At 33.6% G+C, this 19,912-nt stretch overlaps 1 protein-coding gene and 1 long non-coding RNA gene across 6 annotated transcripts; both read right to left on the reverse strand.

Annotated features, from left to right (window-relative positions):
• Positions 1 to 9,404: 9,404 nt before the first annotated feature.
• Positions 9,405 to 10,358, reverse strand: LOC131597816 (uncharacterized). Its single transcript, XM_058870483.1, has one exon. It carries the CDS (start codon positions 10,356 to 10,358, stop codon positions 9,405 to 9,407), a length of 954 nt encoding a protein of 317 aa, XP_058726466.1.
• A 4,120-nt stretch (positions 10,359 to 14,478) lies between these two features.
• Positions 14,479 to 19,020, reverse strand: LOC131645036 (uncharacterized). Of its 5 annotated transcripts, XR_009296862.1 has the most exons (7): positions 18,773 to 19,009; positions 18,536 to 18,696; positions 18,012 to 18,218; positions 17,806 to 17,866; positions 17,287 to 17,326; positions 15,235 to 15,303; positions 14,484 to 15,111 (listed from the first exon to the last, which is right to left on the reverse strand). It is a non-coding gene; the product is annotated as an uncharacterized LOC131645036 (long non-coding RNA). The 5 variants fall into 5 exon arrangements; XR_009296859.1 differs by having other exon boundaries at positions 14,479 to 15,111; positions 15,235 to 17,326; positions 18,773 to 19,020; XR_009296861.1 differs by having other exon boundaries at positions 14,483 to 15,303; positions 18,773 to 19,008.
• Between the last annotated feature and the right edge of the window lie 892 nt (positions 19,021 to 19,912).

The following is a 19,912-nucleotide window of genomic DNA, read 5'->3' on the forward strand; positions in this document are numbered from 1 at the left end:
TTTGCGTTAAATATTCATTACCCATTCAGCCGTTACAATTGTTACCAATAGGTTTTTTATTTTTAAATCTGTCCATTTCCCACTCAAGACTACTACTTATATTAATTGTCTTCTTCTATCGTTTGTGCTACGTGCTCCACATTGTATATTCTAATTTTTCCTTTTCAAAACACATTCATAAATATAATTCTTCTCAATTTAGAATTGAGAATTAAATGAATAGATGATGGAAATACATTGCAAAATATATAAATGGTTGATACTAATACCATGAGGTATTTTCTTTATCTTCTTTTTTTAGTCTTTTGAAAATGTTTTAAGACAATTTCGTCTTCATATTTTACAAAGTGTTACGCTATATATTTTATGAAGTAATAATATAAAAGAAGTTGAATACTTAGAACAACAACCATATAACAATATAAAAAAGAAATATAATCTTAGATCAAGAAAATGACTTTAAAAATAGTTTTAATTAGAATCCTCAAGAGTTAAATATATGGTATTCTAATAATGTTTTTATATTATTAGAGATTAAATATCTAAGGGTCTGTTTGGTTCAAATGAGATAGGGGAGGGATTTTAATGGAGGGAAGGAGAGGGGAGGGGGGAGATTTTTTGTAATTATATTTATGTTTGGTTCAAATGAGATAGGGGAGGGATTTTAATGGAGGGAAGGAGAGGGGAGGGGGGAGATTTTTTGTAATTATATTTATGTTTGGTTCAAACGAGGGAACGGGAGGGGAGGGAAGGGATTTCATTTAAAAATATGTTTGGTTTACGAGGGGAGGGGAGGGATTTTAATAATAATTTACTATTGTATCCTTGTAATTTTATATAAGTGATATGATATTCAATTGTTAAAATTTCATAAATATTTTCTTGGAAATAATATTTGTATAACTAAGTAATTAAAAAGTCATAACTTATCGCATAATATTAAAAAAATTGAGTACACTTGATTCGTATTATAACTCTCGACACAAAATAAACTATGCATTGTACATAACAACTTTTGAATAAATAAAATAAATTATACTAAAAAACAAAAAATTATAGTAATTATAATTTTTATTAAATAAAAAAATAAAAAATACTTTGAAGGTGAAGGTGAAGAGTAATTATAATAAGTTGATAGAAGTAATAGAGAAAAAATCACAAAAAGAAAAATAGGAACATGAAAGAAAATAATATTTTTAAAATAATAAAATAAAATCGAGGATATTTTAGTAAATATATTAATATATTAATTAAATTAATATTAAAACTCAGATCCCCTCCCCTTCCCTCTGAATCCCCCGATTCGGGGGAACTCAAAAAGTGTCATTTGGAGGGATTTTGCTCCCTCCCCTCCCCTCGTCTTCCTTCCTAAAAATTGAACCAAACACATTTCATTTTAAATATTCCCTCCCCTCCCCTCGCTCTACCTCAAACCAAACACACCCTAAGGGTGTGTTTGGTATGAGAGAGTTAGAGAAGAGAGAGTTAGAGAAGAGAGAGATAGAAGAGAAGTGGGGCATTTCTTTTGTTTGACAAGCAAAGAAAGAGGGAAGAGAGATTTAAAATGTCAGGGGCCCACACCATTTTTATTTCTTCCCTAACCTGCGAAGAAAGCTGCTTGTTTTATCAAATAGTCCATAATACCCTTTTGATAACTCATGTGCCTTTGATACTAGCATATATTTTCTCTTTTGTGCTACATGATATTTGCTTACAAAGTTAATAGAAACATGTAATTACTATAAAAATTATTTATTGTTAATAGAATTAAGTAATTAATATATTTAGTTAAATAAAATTTTAATTATATAAATATTAAAAAAAATTAGTGCAAATTATATTAAATTTTATGAGTTTTTTAATTGAGTAGGGGTATACTTGTACTTTTAAAAATTAATATTTCTATCTTCTCTATTTCTCTTCTCTTTCTCTTATAACAAACAATACATCAAATCTACTCTATTTCTCATCTTTTTCTCTCTTCTCATACTCTTTCTCATCTCTTTCTCTCTTCTTAATTTCTCTTCACAACCAAACACACCCTTGAGAGACAAAAAGTAGTGTGCTGTCATTTTTTTCTTAGGCCTAATGGACCGAGGAAAAAAGTAGTGCGCAGTCATTTTTTCACCTTGACCAAATAGACTGAAGAGAAAAGTAACACACTTTTACATTGAGTAAGGATTCACTCCATTTCTTGCACTCCATTTTTTTCCATTACCATAGTTTTTTGTGTATATTACACGTATTTCTAAGACATGTGACACATATTTATTATCTATTTAACTTTATGCACACAAAACTATAGTAATGGAAAAGAAATGGAGGGTAAGAAATGGAGTGGATCCTTACTCTTTTACATTGCACCCTACAATACCTTGCACACTAAAACGAGATAAAATCTCAATTTCATCCGAGTTAAACAAAAAATTTTACATTATACCTTGCACACTTAATTGTTTTATGGAAGTATGTTTTCGTTTTTATTTAATATATTATTTTAATATGATTTTTGTTTTTAAAAGGACAATTAAAAATAGATACAAAAATAGATAATATATTATATTTCTTTCTAAAAATAGAATTATTTAATATTTTTATATTATTTTTGTTTTTAAGAATAATATATTGTTTTCATTTTTCAAAAATAGAATTATAATATATAATATATTTTATATTTTATGATATTTTATTTTAAATTTTATAACATGTTAAACAGAACCGAAACAAATTTATTATCTTTTATGATTTTATTTCTATGTTATATTTTATTTTCTATAAAGTAATAAAATATAAAATTTAATTTATTTTATTTGTTGTATGATGTGAAACATAAAGTATAATTTATTATAAATTTGTAAACTATATGTTATAAAAATAAAAAATATAATAATATATTTTATTTATAAGAAAAAAGAATAAGAAAAAAAAATAGAAAATAGAAAACATAAAATTAAAATAATATTTTCCTTTTTTATTTGGTATATAACGAATTAAAAACATATAATCTATTTTATTTATTTTTTAAAACAGAAATAAAAACATAATTATTTTTATTTTTACATGAATTTTATTTTTAAGAACGATATTTTTTTTTCATTTTTAAATACCTAATTAAGTTATATAATATAATGTATTTGTTATAATATATTTTTAATATTGTAAATTATGTTAAACAAAATTAAAACAAATTATATATATATATATATATATATATATATATATATATATATATATATATATTATTATTATTATTATTATTATTATTATTTTTACAAAAGAATTAAAATATAAAATATTTTTTATTTTTATTATTATATAATGTTAAACATGTAATATAATTATTTTATATTATTTATTAATTATATGTAATTAAAAGAGTAAAATAAAATAAAATAATATTTTTATTTGCTAATAAAAGAATAGGAGAAAATAGTTAGCAGGATTAGACACTAGAGCTCTAGATTGCCCAGTTTTGTAGGTAGAACTCAACTGATACAAAGTGTCTTGTTATCTATTACTAACTATTGGATATAGAGTTTGCCAATGCCAAAACAAGTGATCTAGAAGGTGGAAGCAATGTGCAGATCCTTCCTTTGGGCGGACACTGAGGTCATAATCAGGAAATCTCATGTTTCTTGGCAGAAAGTGTTTACCCCTAGAAAGAAAGGAGGGCTAAACATCATAGACCTTCATGACTGGAACAAGGTTTTCCTAATTTAGAACCTTTGGAATCTGAATGCTAAGGATGACAGTCTCTAGATAAGGTGGGTTAATGCTTATGATACAAAGGGGAAAAGTATAATGGAGGTACCTATTAGACAATTTGCTTCATAGGTGATGAAAAGCATCCTAAAAACTTGAGATTTTGTATCCCAGATGGCAACAAAACCTCCAACAAAACAAATTTACTACTAGGAACATGTAATTGACTATGAAAAAACAAGTTCCAGATGTGCAATGGAAGAAAGTTGTGTATAGGAATTTGGCTCGACCAAAATCTATCCACACTCTTTGAAGAGCCTGCCATAACGACTTACCCATCAAAGAGAGAATGCAGAGATTTGGTATACTTGGATAATGAGTGTTATTTATGCAAGGATAATGAAACGCATGACCATATGTTTTATGAGTGCCCTGGTATGAGTAACATTTGGAAGGAAATTTTGGACTGGCTACAACAAAAGCACAGTATAGACCAGGGGAAAAAGGAACTGCAATGGTTTTTAGATGTTTGCATTAAAAAGGATGGAAAACAATGTTTCGTTCAGTGTGCCTGCACTGAAACCTTACATGAGAGTTGGCGTTACAGAAACCAAATATGCTTTGGAGAACCAGCTAAGCAACAACAAAGTGTTACCATCATAATTGACGTTGTAGTTTATAGGTGTTGGATCAATAGGAACACTAGGTCCCATGTGAGTCATCTTATGTTACCTTGAACTAGATGGTTATAGTTCTTGTACTTTCTCTTGAGTTTGTTGGATCTTTAATGATCACTTATGTTTTACTAAAATTTTGAATCTTCAATATAAAGTTATCCATTTGATTAAAAAAAGAATAAGAAAAAATTTGAAAAATAGAATAAATAAAAATAAATAATTTTTTCTTTTTAATTTTTTTTAATAAGCAATAAGATTAAAAAATGGAGCATAAGGGATACTCCACCCAAACAAACGAAAAGCTTCTACAGCTTGAAACAAAGGAGCGAGAGGATATTCCAAGTGTGACAATTACAAAGATCTCCTAACTTATAAAAAGATAAGAGCCAATTCCAAGAGGAACGGATAATCTCCGACATACTCTCCGAAAAGTTAAACAACTCTTTTCTAAAAATACAAGCATTACGCTTCAGCCATAAACACCACGCCGTCGCCAACCAAATCACCGCCGTAAATAGTCCTCTTGGTTAAATTCTCCACTTTATTGCAATGGGCGAAGAAACCTACAAACTCATCGAAGGATAACTCCATACCATGACCAATCCACCGAAACACCCTCCTCCAAATCCGCAAAGTTATCTCGCAATCTCCAAGTAAATGCGATAAGGACTCCTCCCTCTTCAAGCACATAGCACACAATAAATCATTGGTATCCACCAAAACTCCTCTCTTAAATAATTGATCTTTAGTTGCAATTGTATTATGAATTAGACGCCAACCAAAAAACAGAATTTTTGTGGGAGCTTTGACTTTCCACAAGAAATTCACTTCTTTGACCAAACCTGCATTAAGGGAAGGACCCAAGAGATTAGTTTTGAAGCGCTCGTAACACGACTTAACCGAGAACACACCCATTGAAGTGTCGCGCCATGTAAAGGAGTCAGCTTGCTGCTCTCGAAAACAGCACAACTGCAACCTAGCAGACAGCTCCTGCGCCAAGGCCGCGACATAGCTGCTGTCCCCAGCCTGCACAATACTCACGGCCAGCATTTCCATAACGTTCCAGTTCCAGCCTTCATTCCCTTTAAGCCCAGCTTCGGCAACTTACATGTGGTGGTTATCCGCCAAAGCAAACAGCTCCGGATAAGCCTCCATGATAGGCTGCTCATTCAACCAACTCGCATACCAAAACGGAATCTCCTTACCATTCCCCACGTTACAATCCACCGCTCTCGCAAAATGCTTATCACCCAATCTATCATAGTTATCCGAGATCAAAACGTCTCTCCACCATATCGAGTCATGCTTACACACCACCGAGACATCTCCGATCAAAACTTTAAGTTTCACATTACCATATCTAGCTTTTAAGACATCATACAAACCGCCTCTTTTTCGCTTAAAATCCTCCACTTCCACTTGCTAATAAGCACCGCATTCATAATTTCCATATTTCTCACACCCAAACCACCTTCCTCCCTAGGTTTGCACACGGTGTCCCAACAAACCCAATGAATCGTTTCCACTAGATCTCCACCACTCCACAAGAAATTACTTTGAATAGATCGAATTTCATTAAGCACCTTCGACGGAGCTTTATAAAAGGATAAAGAATATATTGGAATGGCGTTGAGAACCGCATTGATTAAAACCACCCGTCCCGCTACACTAAGATTTTTACCTATCCAAGCAACTAACCTCTTCTTCAAAAAAGAAATCAACTCTTTCCACATTGAGGTTTTTCTCGGATTACCTCCCACTTTAACACCTAGGAACTTAAACGGTAAGCTTCCCACCTTGCACGCAAGAAAGGACGAAGCCGCTTCAAGAAACCAATCACCCACATTAATCCCATAAATGTTACTTTTATTGAAGTTGATTCTCAAACCCGACATTAACTCAAAGCCTCTAAGGATAGTTTTCATACTCCAAAGGTTTTCCGAATCTCCCTCGGAGATAATAATAGTATCATCCGCAAATTGGAGCAAATCAACCTCCTCATCCACACCCATCTTGAACCCCCGAAACTCTCCTACTTCTTTCGCCTTCCTCATTAGAGCCGAAAGCACCTCCATCACCAAAACAAACAAAAAAGGCGATAAGGGATGTCCTTGACGAAAACCTTTTTCTACCTTAAAGTCCTTAGTTGTACCCCCATTAATAAGAACAGACATATTATTGGAGAAAATACATCCTTCCATCCATCTCATCCATCTCGCACCAAAACCCATCCGCACAAGAACAAATCTCACGGAATTCCAACTAACACGGTCATAAGCCTTTTCAAAATCTACCTTTAGCACCACACAACTTCTCTTCTCTCTTTTGGAAAAATCCAACAGCTCATTCACCATTAGAACTCCATCCGATATACTTCTACCCGGTACAAAAGCCGATTGATTGTTAGAAACAAGCTTTCCTACCACACACTTTAATCTAGCCGCCAAAAGTTTCGCTATAATTTTGTACAAACTACCAACGAGGCAAATAGGTCTAAAGTCGCCCAAAGATTGAGGATTTTTCATCTTTGGAACAAGATTTATGAAGGACGAAGTGCAAGCTTTAGTAAGCCTTGCCCTTTCATAAAAATCTGAAACAAGTTTACCTAAGTCTCCTTTCACCACCTCCCAATCGCCTTTGAAAAAATCTAGAGAGTAGCCATCCGGCCCGGGGCTTTTGTTCCGGTCACACTCCCAAACGACATCTTTTATCTCCTCCTCCGAAAAGGGTCTCTCAAGCCAAACGAATTCATCTCCACTCAAACACTTAAGAGGAACCTCTTCCGGAATAGGTCTTTCCAAATTTTCTTCTTTGAAGAAAGATTGGAAGTAGCAAAAGATCTCATCCTTTACATTCTCCACACACTCTATCCTACCATTTTCCCCCTCCAAAACGGTAATAGAACCTCTTCTCTGTCTATCCTTAATGGCATTATGATAGAATCTAGAATATTTGTCTCCTTCGTGCATCCAAAGTTCTCTAGACTTTAACCTTAGCATACAATCTTTCAAATGTAAATTGTTCCGAATTTCAATCGAAGCCTCACTCCTACTAGAAACCAACTCTTCTATATTCCCGACAAAGTTGTCCACCAACAAACTGTCCATCACATTTAGATTTTCCACCTCCTCTTTGACTTTCAAGTCGATCCATCCAAAAACCCCCTATTCCAAACACGAAGACTAGCTTTCAAGCGCCTAAGCTTTTCATACAAAATAAAATCCCCCTACCAAAGACATTGATCTTTCCCCATTCTTTTGAATTAAAGGTCTTGAAATCTTTATGTTTAAACCACACATTGTTAAATTTAAACGGTTTTGGGCCCCAGTCTAGCACTCCTACATTCAACCGGATAGGAGCATGATCCGAAATGTCTTTTTTTTCAATTCTTTGATCCACCACTCCCCAATCATCCGCTAACTTCCTCAAAATTAAGAACCGATTAAGCCGACTCATAGCCTTCCTGTTGTCTTTAAACCACGTAAATTTTCCTCCAACACAAGGAATATCAACTAAGCCCATGTCTTCAATGAAATCTCGAAACTCCTCCATCCCTCTAGAACTCAAAGAAGAATCTTCTCCCAATCTTTCCTCCCTACTTAAAATTTCATTGAAATCACCCACAACACACCAATCATCATTACCACTTCTAATCTTCCAAACCCCTAAAGAACTCCAAACAACTCTCCTTTCCACAACACAACACGGGGCATACATATTCACGAGATTGTAACACTCTCCTTTCCAACACGTATTGATACCAAAAAATCCCTTCCCTCTAAAACTAAAGTTAAGGGATAAAAGATCCTTCTTCCAAAGGATCACCATACCTCCAGAAGCACCGATGGAGTTACACGCAGTCCATTCAACATCACTACTACCCCAAAAGGACTTTGCTAACAAATCGTCAAAACAAACTAACTTGGTTTCTTGTAAAAAACAAACATCAATATTGAAAGTCTTTATCAAAAAACTCACTCTCTCCCTCTTCAAAAGAGCACCCCCGCCTCTTAAGTTTAGCGAAATCAGATTCATGATAACGAAACTTTTACCGTCTTCTTTCCTTCTAGAGCAACTTTATATTTCCTTTCCTAGACTTCCAGCAACTTAATACTCATACTTTCTTCTACCACACCACTGACACCTAGCTTAGTAATGGAATTCCATAATTTCTTACCCACCTCGGAACAAGAATTATGACTCATTCTATTGTTACAACGCAAAATATCCGACTCTGCTAAAGAGGATTGTGAAAAGGACTCACCGGTAAAAATGGAATCACCCTTGGACGGTTCTGCCTGTGTGGGTTCTCTCGCAGTCGTCGGCTTTTCAGCATTCCTTGGAGTAATACACACATAGAACGAAGGGGAAATATCAACAATTTTCCCCAAGTCCTTCACCGGCTTCGTTTTTCTTTTTCTAAGAAATGACTTTGATTTTTTCTTTTTGAGTCTTCCACATTCCAGATCAAAAGAACATGGGCCTACACACCCCTTCTCACCCTGCCTCGGCCTATTAGAGGATAAAAAAGATGATTCATTTAAAATAGGCCCACGTAACAAAGGAGGAGAAGGCATCACGCATCCTTCTGTGGTCCCACACTTTATTAAACCCTCTACGTTTGGTTCTATCTCCACGTCAAAAGCATTGGTCCCACCTTCTGTGATGTTGTTGGCAACCCAATCCTCCTCACCTGAAGCACCTACTTCCCCTATACCAACTTTCTCCAATATAAACGGTGTATCATTAAATGTCTCGGCCTCCTCTTCCTTAGAAACCACCTCCTTAGCCAAGATAGATGAAACAACAATCTCCTTTTTACCTTTATGCTTAAGAGGTTCCTTAAAAGGTGTAAGTTTTTTAATGAATGCTGTACTGTCGGACTGGGAACCACCCTCCTGCCTAAGCCTTACAAGTGTCGTCTTAGTCAAAAACTCAGAAACCTTTTTGCAACTTTCTACCTCGATATTTTCGTTCGTCTCTCCCATGCACTCCTCCTCGAAGAACTCACTTTCTGGTGAAACATTAGAATCCGAACCAGCTTCTTCCGACCACCTTTTGCACCTTCGTCATCTCGTTGAACGAAGAATAGGCTTCTCTTAAACTTATCAGAAATTGGACGCCATCAATAACAGCCTTAACTGAAACATTGATCAACTCCCTTCTCCCTGTCTTAATACAAACTCTCGCATCATCCATTCTGAATCGTGTCTCCGTCGACTCTTCACATTTGATAAAGGTTCCAACTGTTTCCGTAACCAGCTTGAAAAAACCTTCACCCCAAACATTACAAGGAATGCCATATATTCTCAAGCATGTTAGTCTCTCTGTGTCAACATCGTTAGGAGCCCAAGGTCTGATAGATGAAAACCAGTTCTCCCACCACCCTCTTCGCTCCTCGATCAGAGCTTCCACTTCACCACGCACCAGATCTTTGAGAACACATAGGTTAGGGCCAAACAGAGTGATCCTGATGGAGAAAAGGCCTTCTTCATAGAAAATCTGTTTAATCTTCTTAGCAGCCGCAAAGAAGACAGTCTTAAGCCCCGTTGACACAACACCACTTACACCCATCCCTGAACGGTTGTGAACGACGTCCACAAAGGATCTCTTATCCACCCAAGCCTTAGAGCTATGAACTTGCACCATTCCCTCCTTCCTTTCCTTAACAACCTCTTTCCCTCCCCTGCCTGTATTCCGAAACGAAATCGCCGTATCCTTGACTTGACGCTGAAATCTTGGAAGATTCGCATGCATTTTTCTCCCTTCGAGAATCGTACTATCACACTTGATACCCAGCAACTTCTCCTCCTCAACGTTGAAGAAACGTACAAAACCGTACCTCCTTCCAAACTTATCCCTTTTAGGTGGGATAACAACTTCATCAATGACCCCAAAGTCCTTGAACTCAAATAACAGATCCCTTGCCTTCCATCTACTCCCGAACTCCGTGAAGAAAAACGAAGATACCAGCTCCATCTGTCTTCCTTCCTTCTCCTTTCGCAACATCCCACTTTCCTACATCTCCCCTACTAAGTGAGTTTCTTGCCACCGTCGTCCATCCTCCCCTAGCGTTGTTCTGCTTCCTCATCCACGACAAACTTGAGACTTACAAAAAGCTAGAGAGAATAGAGAGTTTCTCTCTCTACTTAGTTGTTTGTAGATGAGGGGAGAATTTTGAGACGAGATGATTTTTTTCTTTTAAATATTTATTTTTATTAAGTGTTAATAACATAACTGTTCTAATATATATATATATATATATGAGTTTTGCTACAATAGACTCACTTATTTTTATGAAGGTCTATTTTAGCAACATGCACCTTAGGGTGCATTTAAGTATTTTTTAGTTAAAACTTACTAAAACACACCTTCATAAAATTAAGTGGGTGTATTATAGCAAACCCCTGGTGGGTTTTCTATAATACACCCACTTATTTTTATGAAGGTCTATTTTAGCAACATGCACCTTAAGGTACATTTAATTATTTTGTAGTTAAAGCTTGCTAAAATAGACCTTCATAAAAGTGGGTCTAATGTAACAAAACCCATATATATATATATATATATATATATATATATATATATATATATATATATATATATATATATATATATATATATATATATATATATATATATATATATATATATATATATATATATATATATATATATATATATATATATATATATATATATATATATATATATATATACTCAGGGTCCTTTAAGTTATTTTATTGTAACAAGTTGGTCCTTTATATTTTTTTGGCTATAAGTTAGTCCTTTATGTTAACTAATGTATGCATCGTTGACCTTTTTTCTGTTTAATTTTATTTTATTTTGTTTTTAACTTTTAAAATTCTTATTAAACTCATTGTTGGTCCAAAAATTATGAAAAAATTCCTAAAAATATTTCTTCTCATTTTACACTTTGTGTAATTTTCTGAGAATTTTATTTTCTGTTTTATTATTTTTATTTAATTTATTTCTTTTGTGTGCATTTTAATTAGTTTAAAAATATTTTTATGCTCTAAATAATTCTGAAAATTTTATTATAGGATTCAATGATGGTCTCTAACGTAAGTTAAGTGAAACATCAACACCATTAGTGTCACTTCAGTTTTTTTGGAACGAAATTAATGAAAAAAGGTTAACTGTGCAGACGTTAGTTAACATAAAGGAACAACTTGTAGCGAAAAAAACATCAAGGGCCAACTTGTTACAATAAAATAACTTAAAGGACCCTGGGTATAATTTTGCATATATATATATATATATATATATATATATATATATATATATATATATATATATATATATATATGAATCAAATAAATTTTTATTTTCAAAAATAATGAATTACACAACCTATTAACTAATCCAGGTATGGGAAAATCAAACTTGTTCCCGTAGCATTCCAACCATAATTCCTTCCTACTCAAGAATTCGACTACTAGTGGCATTTTTATTATTCTGATGAGTTTCTAGATGGTGAAGCGTTTACTCGACATCTAACTAAGGTTTTATCTTCTGTGTAGGAAAGGGTCAAGAAAGGTACTTCAACTCATATCAAAGAGATCCAAGCATTCCAAAAATACTTTGAAACTTCTTATAGGCCTGGTGATTTAGGTCGAACCATCCGCGAAGCTACAGTCACTTTAAAGGAAAATTTTATCAAGAAAATGAAGACATTAAAACTGCCATCGTACATTAAACCTGAACAACACTACGAAACAACTTTTAGCATGTATCCTCCAAAATTTCCTCCACTACCAACTACTGATTTTGGTGTGGCTCTAAACCCTCCATTTCCATATTGGTTCGTCAGTGAGGATTTTGTGAAGAATTTTCATGAAGAGTCAAAAAAATGTGCTCAGCGGGTGGTTTCGACCGAACACACCTTAGACATTTTCAAAGGTCACCTTCATATTGGCTTGTACCACGTTTGCGTTCTTTCTCCGATACTTGAAGGTGTGGAATGGGAAGTTCTTCAACTCAACGTTTCTTTTTAAATTAATACTTTAAATTCACATTATAACTGTCTTATTTCTTTCTTGCAGCTGTAAATATTCCCAAGAAGGAATCTTGTTTCCTTCAACGAAAGTGACTTTTTTGATGGTTCCAGGTGCATAACTGCATATGTATTAGTGTTGGTAGAAAATATTACTTGAATACGTGTTTCTAGTGCTATAGCATTGAAAGCATCATGGATGAGATCTGCTGCATACAAACCAAAAATATGAACTCCTAATATATCTCCATTGCCAGGTCTGTAATATTTAACATTTTCATAAGCCGTATCAGAATAGCATTGATGGAGGAAGACAGAAAAATAACCTTGGCAAGTCCCTCCCCTTTATTTTTTATTAGGGCTTTTGTATTAGCTTTAAAACTAGTTTTTTCAATCGGTTGTAGTATAGCTCAAAGAATGAAGATAATAGTATAGTGATAGAGAATTAATATAGTTATTTAGTACTTTATATTAGTTGTTGTTTTGTAATAATTCTAGAATGTTCTTAGGATATTGTAAGATTGTTGAATTGGACTTTTATAAGTTTGGGCTTTATTAATTTATCCATTAGGAGTACTATATATTGTAGTCTCATTGAGACATTAGGGAATCAATGAAAAGAAATGAATCTTTATTTTCCTTAGTTAATTTTATTTGTCTTCTTAGTGTAGAATTTACAGCTTTCTTTAGTTTTGTTAGGGTTCTTAATCTAGCTTTCTAACATATAGCTCTAAGAATGGAGAAAATGCTTATGAATTGAAAAGAGGTTGTAGAAGTGATAGAAACTATAGTCCCACATCGTTTGTAAGACATTCATAATAAGTGTATATAAATCAATAAAGCATATGGAGATAAACCCACTACCAAAAAAAAAGGTCTCCTGCCACGCCCAAGAAACCGAGGTTATATGCAAAATAACCGTGGCGTAACGCTGAGGCCACAGTTTGGCCACGAAAATCCAACTGTGGAGTATGCGGCCGTGGCCTAAAGTAAAGTCCACGGTTTTCTGATATAGACCACGCCTTTTTTGACAATCGTGGCTTTTTTAGGCCACGGTTTAGGTAACTTGATTAAGGTCGCGGTTTGTATTTGCCATGACTGCAAAATTGCGGCTATATGGTAAAGCCACGGTTTCAATTTAACATTTACGATACAGTTTTGGTTCAAGATATAGCCACAGTTTGGTTATGACCACATATTTAAAACCGTTGTTATATGTTATGCTTTCTAAACCATTTATCTTGCCACGGTTTATTTCTGTATCATTATATATATATATATATATATATATATATATATATATATATATATTGATACATATATTTATATTGATACATATATTTATATATATATATATATATATATATATATATATATATATATTTATATTGATACATATATTTATATTGATACATATATTTATATTGATACATATATTTATATATATATATATATATATATATATATATATATATATATATATATATATATATATATATATATATTTTTTGTAATCAAGAGATATATTAAAGAACCAAAAGTTCTACAAACGATTACAAAGAGACGGAGAATAACATCCGAAAGAAAAATTAACCACCAAATACAACCTAAGAAAGGAAAAGCAAAGGATCATTGCTAAATTCATAGAAATTATAATTGGTGCGGGTAATTTTTCCTATATAAGACCACTTCCAAATGAGAGCCTTAATTCTCCAAACGGTATCGGAAACACTCCAAAAAACATTCCGAAAAATTATCTCATTTCTAAGCTTCCAAATAGACCAACAAAAAGCCAACCAAATAGTTCCTACTTTACCGGGTTTCACCTTCTTAGATTTGCAATAACCCAACCACTTCATAAAGCTTCCCATATATATATATATATATATATATATATATATATATATATATATATATATATATATATATATATATATATATATATATATTTATATTGATACATATATTTATATATATATATATATATATATATATATATATATATATATATATATATATATATATATATATATATATATATATATATATATATATATATATATATAAATATATCAATATAAAATTAACAATAATATTGATGATTAGAATCTAATTAATTAGAAGCAAATTAATATTAAGGTCAAATCCCAAACATTAAGAATCTAAATAATATGTATAAGAAGAAAACTACTTCTATTATCTACAGAATTATTACAACGTGCTCTTAAATCCCAAACATTATAAGCAAATACTTTCAATTCATTTATGCAACCAAACAGCCTCAGCATTATAACTTACAATTAAAATAAGAAACACCATATATGAATTTGACTAATAATCATCACTACCTGCACATAAAATTTAAAAGCAGCATCATCCCAAACATTATTCACCAATTATGCAAGGACTAATAAATAGCATTCACCATTCAGAGCAATACATTAAACTGAGTATTGAAATTCTCTGCAATAGCAATATCAGACAGAAAAATGAGCAGCAATTGTTTCATAATCCTAACAAGTGAGTGTTTTGTTATAAAAAATATTATATCAGAAGTAAATGCAACCACACACCTGCAATACAAACCATACATAGATTATTTGATATAATATTTTTCTAAATACAATACATGCTTCATTTAGATCAAGCATTAATAGCAGGCAACAATTCTCACTCCAGAGCCAAATATTTGAAGATTCCGATCCAATGATGCAACTGCCAAGTATTTCAAATCTGGTTTAGTACATTAGTAAAAGCCCTCCCAGTGCATGCATTTGCAAATTTCACTAAACTGTTTGAAATCACAATAGCAAACAAAATATAAAAGAAATGTAGTACCTATGCAAGGCCTGAATTGAAGCTAGCAAAGTGAACATGACAGAGTATACAATGTATAACATCAAAGCACTGTCAACATAGTTCAGTGATTAAACATGCTTACTGTTAAAATCCCCCAGAAGGATCAAACAAATCATCAAATAAGTCTTATAAGAGGGATCGGAGAGAGTATACTTAAAATTTGATAATAGTGAAATATTAGATAGAAGAAAAGAAATAGAGGACAAGTAGCAGCAGGTTTTACATGGCCTAGGATATTAAAAGTTTATACTAGAAAAGAAATAGAGGACAAGTAGCAGCAAGTTGATAGGAGGTATGCACATGTGAGGTGGTGGAAAATTGGTTAGAGACCGAGGAGAGAGAGCGTGTTAGCAGGTTTACATGTAGGTTAAGCAGCAAAACATTGAGTTTAAATGACTTTCCGAATAAACCGGTTTTGCATTGGCGTCTAATGAGAGCTCACTATTTTTCCATTTCATATCATTAATTCCTAGATGCAGTTACAAAAGTGGACTGACATAACAGACCAATTGATTTTCATTGGACGTCGGTTGAAAATTAGCTTGCATTGTATGTCCATTACACTACACTAATTTTACAAGCTCTTCAGGATACTTACACAAGTACTTGCATGAAGTTGCATCAGAAAATAAGTTCAAATAAGCTCTTTCAAATGCCCCCCTAAACCTCACGAAAGATTCAGAAAACCTGATCTAAGACCTAGACCAATTATATGTCCGGTTTGAGATGCACAAGCATCATAGGAGGTAAAAGAATATGGATATTCTTTAAATGATTATCAGTTGCACTGTTGTGAAACCCGTAAATCGGATTAGGATCGGGAGAAGGGTAGTAGTTCGTAACTCGGATAATCGTAACACGGATCGTAAGATCCTACCAAAATAGATGACCATAGATCGGAAAAGGATCGTAATACAAAACCGTAGGATCGTAACCTCAAACATAAAGATTAAAATTCAAAACTCAAACAATTCAACATGGAACTCAAACCGAAACAAATCACATAACTTGAAACAAAACAAATCAAATAAGTTCAAACAGAAGCAAATAACTCAAACAGAAGCAAATAACTTAATCCTAATGTAAAACTACTACTCTAGATATCTATGATATTATTCAATCCTAAATCAGGGAATATGATCTTCATTCTCATCAATTTCATCTTCAGCATGACCAAATGAGGGTGAAAAAAAAGAGGGAAACAAAACAAAGAGGTAACTGATAGTATGGTGATAGAGAGGAAGATAATTTGATTTTATAGTGAGAGATGGAGGGAAATGTTTGTTCACTTGGAGGGAAAAATGTGTCCATAACTCTTCAACTGCTTGCTTCAAATTTAGAAAGATTTAGTTATTTATTAAAAAAAAAAAAATAGACGGTGGGTGGAAGGTTAAGAAAGAAAGAAAGTTTTAACTATTTATTAAAAAAAAAAGAAAATGAGACGGTGGGTGGAAGGTTAAGAAAGAAAGTTAGTTTTAATTATTTATTAAAAAAAAAAAGAAAATGAAACGTGGGTGGAAGGTTAAGAAAGAAAGTTAGTTTTAATTATTTATTAAAAAAAAAAGAAAATGAAACGTGGGTGGAAGGTCAAGAAAGAGGTTTAATTAAAAAAAATAGGAAAATGAAAGGTGGCTTTTAATACGTGGCTTTTAATGAGTCTTGTGCAAAAAAAGGAAAAGGGAACGTGGCTGTGGCTTTTAATACAGTTCCCAAAAAAAAAAAAAATTGGGTTTCGTGACCCGACCCGGAACCTCCTCAAATCGGAACGCACGCCGTTCCTGCGATTCACCGCTCCAGCACGACGATCCGGCGCCGATCCTCTTCTCCGGCGATTCTGATCACGATTTTGCTCGGTCATCTATGGGTGAAGCGCAAACTCGTGCGATTCAGCGAGTTGACTCGCGATTTTGACAACACTGATCAGTTGTATAGCTCAAGCATCAAAATGTAAATTGATGACAACATCAGGCAACCTAATCACAATGATACAAGGTAACAAGTGCAACAGAAACGGGAATTCAGAATACTTACAGCATTTGTAAATGCAGACAAGACTTCTAGTCTTTTATACCTGAAATTAGAGTACATCAATAAAACCATTAACAGGATTGAAATGATTAACCATACAGTAAATAATAGTTTTAATAATATCTTCAGTAACAAACATACAACAACACACATTCATATTCTTGCACGCAAAAGTCAAAACATAAGCATTGATAAGTTGACATACAGACAATGGGGGGAAAATCATCTAAGGATCAAACTCGCATAATACATGTTTATCTAAAAACACAATTACTTTCCTTCCAGAAAGGATATCACCCTGGCCACCACAGCGTTTAGGAGAACCGTAGACGCTTACTGATTTGACTACACAATTAACAACTAGTATCATAATTGATCATTTGGTTATAAACATAAAAAAAACTCCCCCGTTAACATTCTCTCTCGTCTATTGCAACTGTTTTTCATTTAAATCTACTCAAGTAGACACTCAACAAGACAGAAAGGAAAACTGAGATTCATCTTTGTTGAAGATCTATCTACCTGTGTCACCATCTCTTATTATATCGGATTTTCCTTTTTTAGGATAGTAACACCACCAATTCTGCAAAAGGAAATCCACAACAGTAAGAAACTAACTATCCTAAACAGAAACATGTCTCAGAAGTAGCAAACAAGAAATAGAAAAGGATCAGTTTACTATAAAATATTCTAACATAAGAACCAGTGACCTAAAACGAGGAACTTACTGTTTGGCAAGAGACACCACTTGCTGAGTAGCATCGTCGTTGTTTACTTCAGAACTCAGTACTTTTTGGACTCTTCTCTTTTCCCCTAATAGGTGCATCTACGGTCCTTGACTGCATAAGGATGATGCAACAGCTGCCTCTGTGATACTGTCGGCTCTCATCTTTGCACGTACAGGTGCTCCAACTCCAATAGAAGAATCTTGGCGCCTAAAAGGAGAAAAATAGACTTACAACACTGCACATACCATATTACAATACAAATGCAATGAAATTTCCTGGTTTAGATGGTGCATTAATGATCTACAAAAACTTAGCTTTTACACAGAACAAAAACTCAGAGCGTAGCTTTTACACAAGAATAGAAGAAAAACCCTAAATTTAGAACCTACAGCTATTCACAAACATTCCAGCGCAGCTTTTTGACAAAAATTTCTAGAAAAACCTAAAATCTATCCATGTTCATTCATAGTCTTTGCAGACCGAGAGAATAAACCCTAAAACGAAAAGAAAGAAGAAGAGCTCACCTGAAAAGCTTTCCACCGCTGCTCATCACCGTCACTTCCGCCGATTGAAGGTTGTTGTTGCTCGATTCGCTCTTCATATCGCGGAATCCTTGATTTTTTGGAGATTCTCCGTTATGATTTCCACTCGACCCCTTTCAGATTCGCCTCCTTCCAGCCATTTCCTGCAATAATCGCACTCGGGTTAGAAAGGAGAAGGGAGAGAGGATTTCAAAAATGTAAACGAATTGAAGAATGAACCTAGGTGCGGCGGCGCCACCGTCATCTTCTTCATCGCCGCTGTGGAGAGTCATCATCTCTGCGTTGGTTTTTGTGTTTATAGCCGTAGCGACTGCCGTTGGAGGCATGGCGGCGCGATGGCTGAAGGTTTTTTGTTTGAAACTGAAGGAGAAGGTAAGAGAGAAACTGAAGGAGAAGGGAAGCGATGATACGAGAGTAAAAGAAGAGAGAAACTGAAACGGTGTTGGGAATTGCTTTCTCAATTATATTTTATTTTATTTTAATAAAAAATAATTAGAAAAGAAAAGAATAAAAAAGAGGGAAACTGAAAATAAAAGAGAGAAAATTTGGCGGACTATAAAATTATGGGCTTCGACCATAGTTTGAAATGAAACTTATAAGCCGCGGTTATTAGCCGTGGTATAAACATGGTAATTTAAGAAAAGACAACCGTTTCACAATCTGGGTTTAATATTTCAAAACATATTTCTACGGTTAGAAAACCCTGGCCAAAGCTTATATGTAGCCACAGTTTTTGAGTTGTGGAAGAATTTAGCGTGGCCGTAGGCCATATTTCTTGTAGTGACCAATAAAACATATGGAGATAATAATTGAAAATAGTATAAGGGTAAGTGGGCTGTTATTGAAACTTAAATGGATTTAGGCCTAAACTTAATATTTTGATAATTTAAAAAATGTTTCCTAAAAAATATTAATAAATGAAAAAAGTGTCAAAGACACGGCTTCAAACTCACGATTTTGAGCAACGGAACCAACGCATCAACAAATAAAAGCTCAAAATAAAATAATAATAAATCATCAATTTTGTTTATATTTATTCATTGTTAGATAGGAAATTGAGTAAGCTTTCAAACGCTTTGAACCTGGCGCAAATTGAAGTTACGGTTTTCAAGTTAAGTCTAAAACAGTGTGAAAATTATGCAGGTCGCTACTGGTGTCATTCCCCCAGCGAATGACTGGCTCGCCCTACGAAACTGGTAGGACAGAAATATGTTTTAAGGGCCAAAAGTCATATTTTAAAGTTATGTTTTGGGTATTTTTGGTCCCAATCCATCAAACCTCCATTTTTTGATAGAGAAAGCCTGAAAATAACATGGGGTTGTGCATTTGGATGATCAGAGGTGGATTACTCATCAATCG

The sequence above is a fragment of the Vicia villosa genome, linkage group LG1 (genome assembly GCF_029867415.1).
Source record: "Vicia villosa cultivar HV-30 ecotype Madison, WI linkage group LG1, Vvil1.0, whole genome shotgun sequence".
Taxonomy (NCBI): Eukaryota; Viridiplantae; Streptophyta; class Magnoliopsida; order Fabales; family Fabaceae; genus Vicia; species Vicia villosa.

What these genes read in the sequence shown, in the direction of transcription:
- LOC131597816 (XM_058870483.1), bottom strand. Translation starts at nt 10,358, where the DNA reads ATGGAGCTGGTATCTTCGTTTTTCTTCACGGAGTTCGGGAGTAGATGG.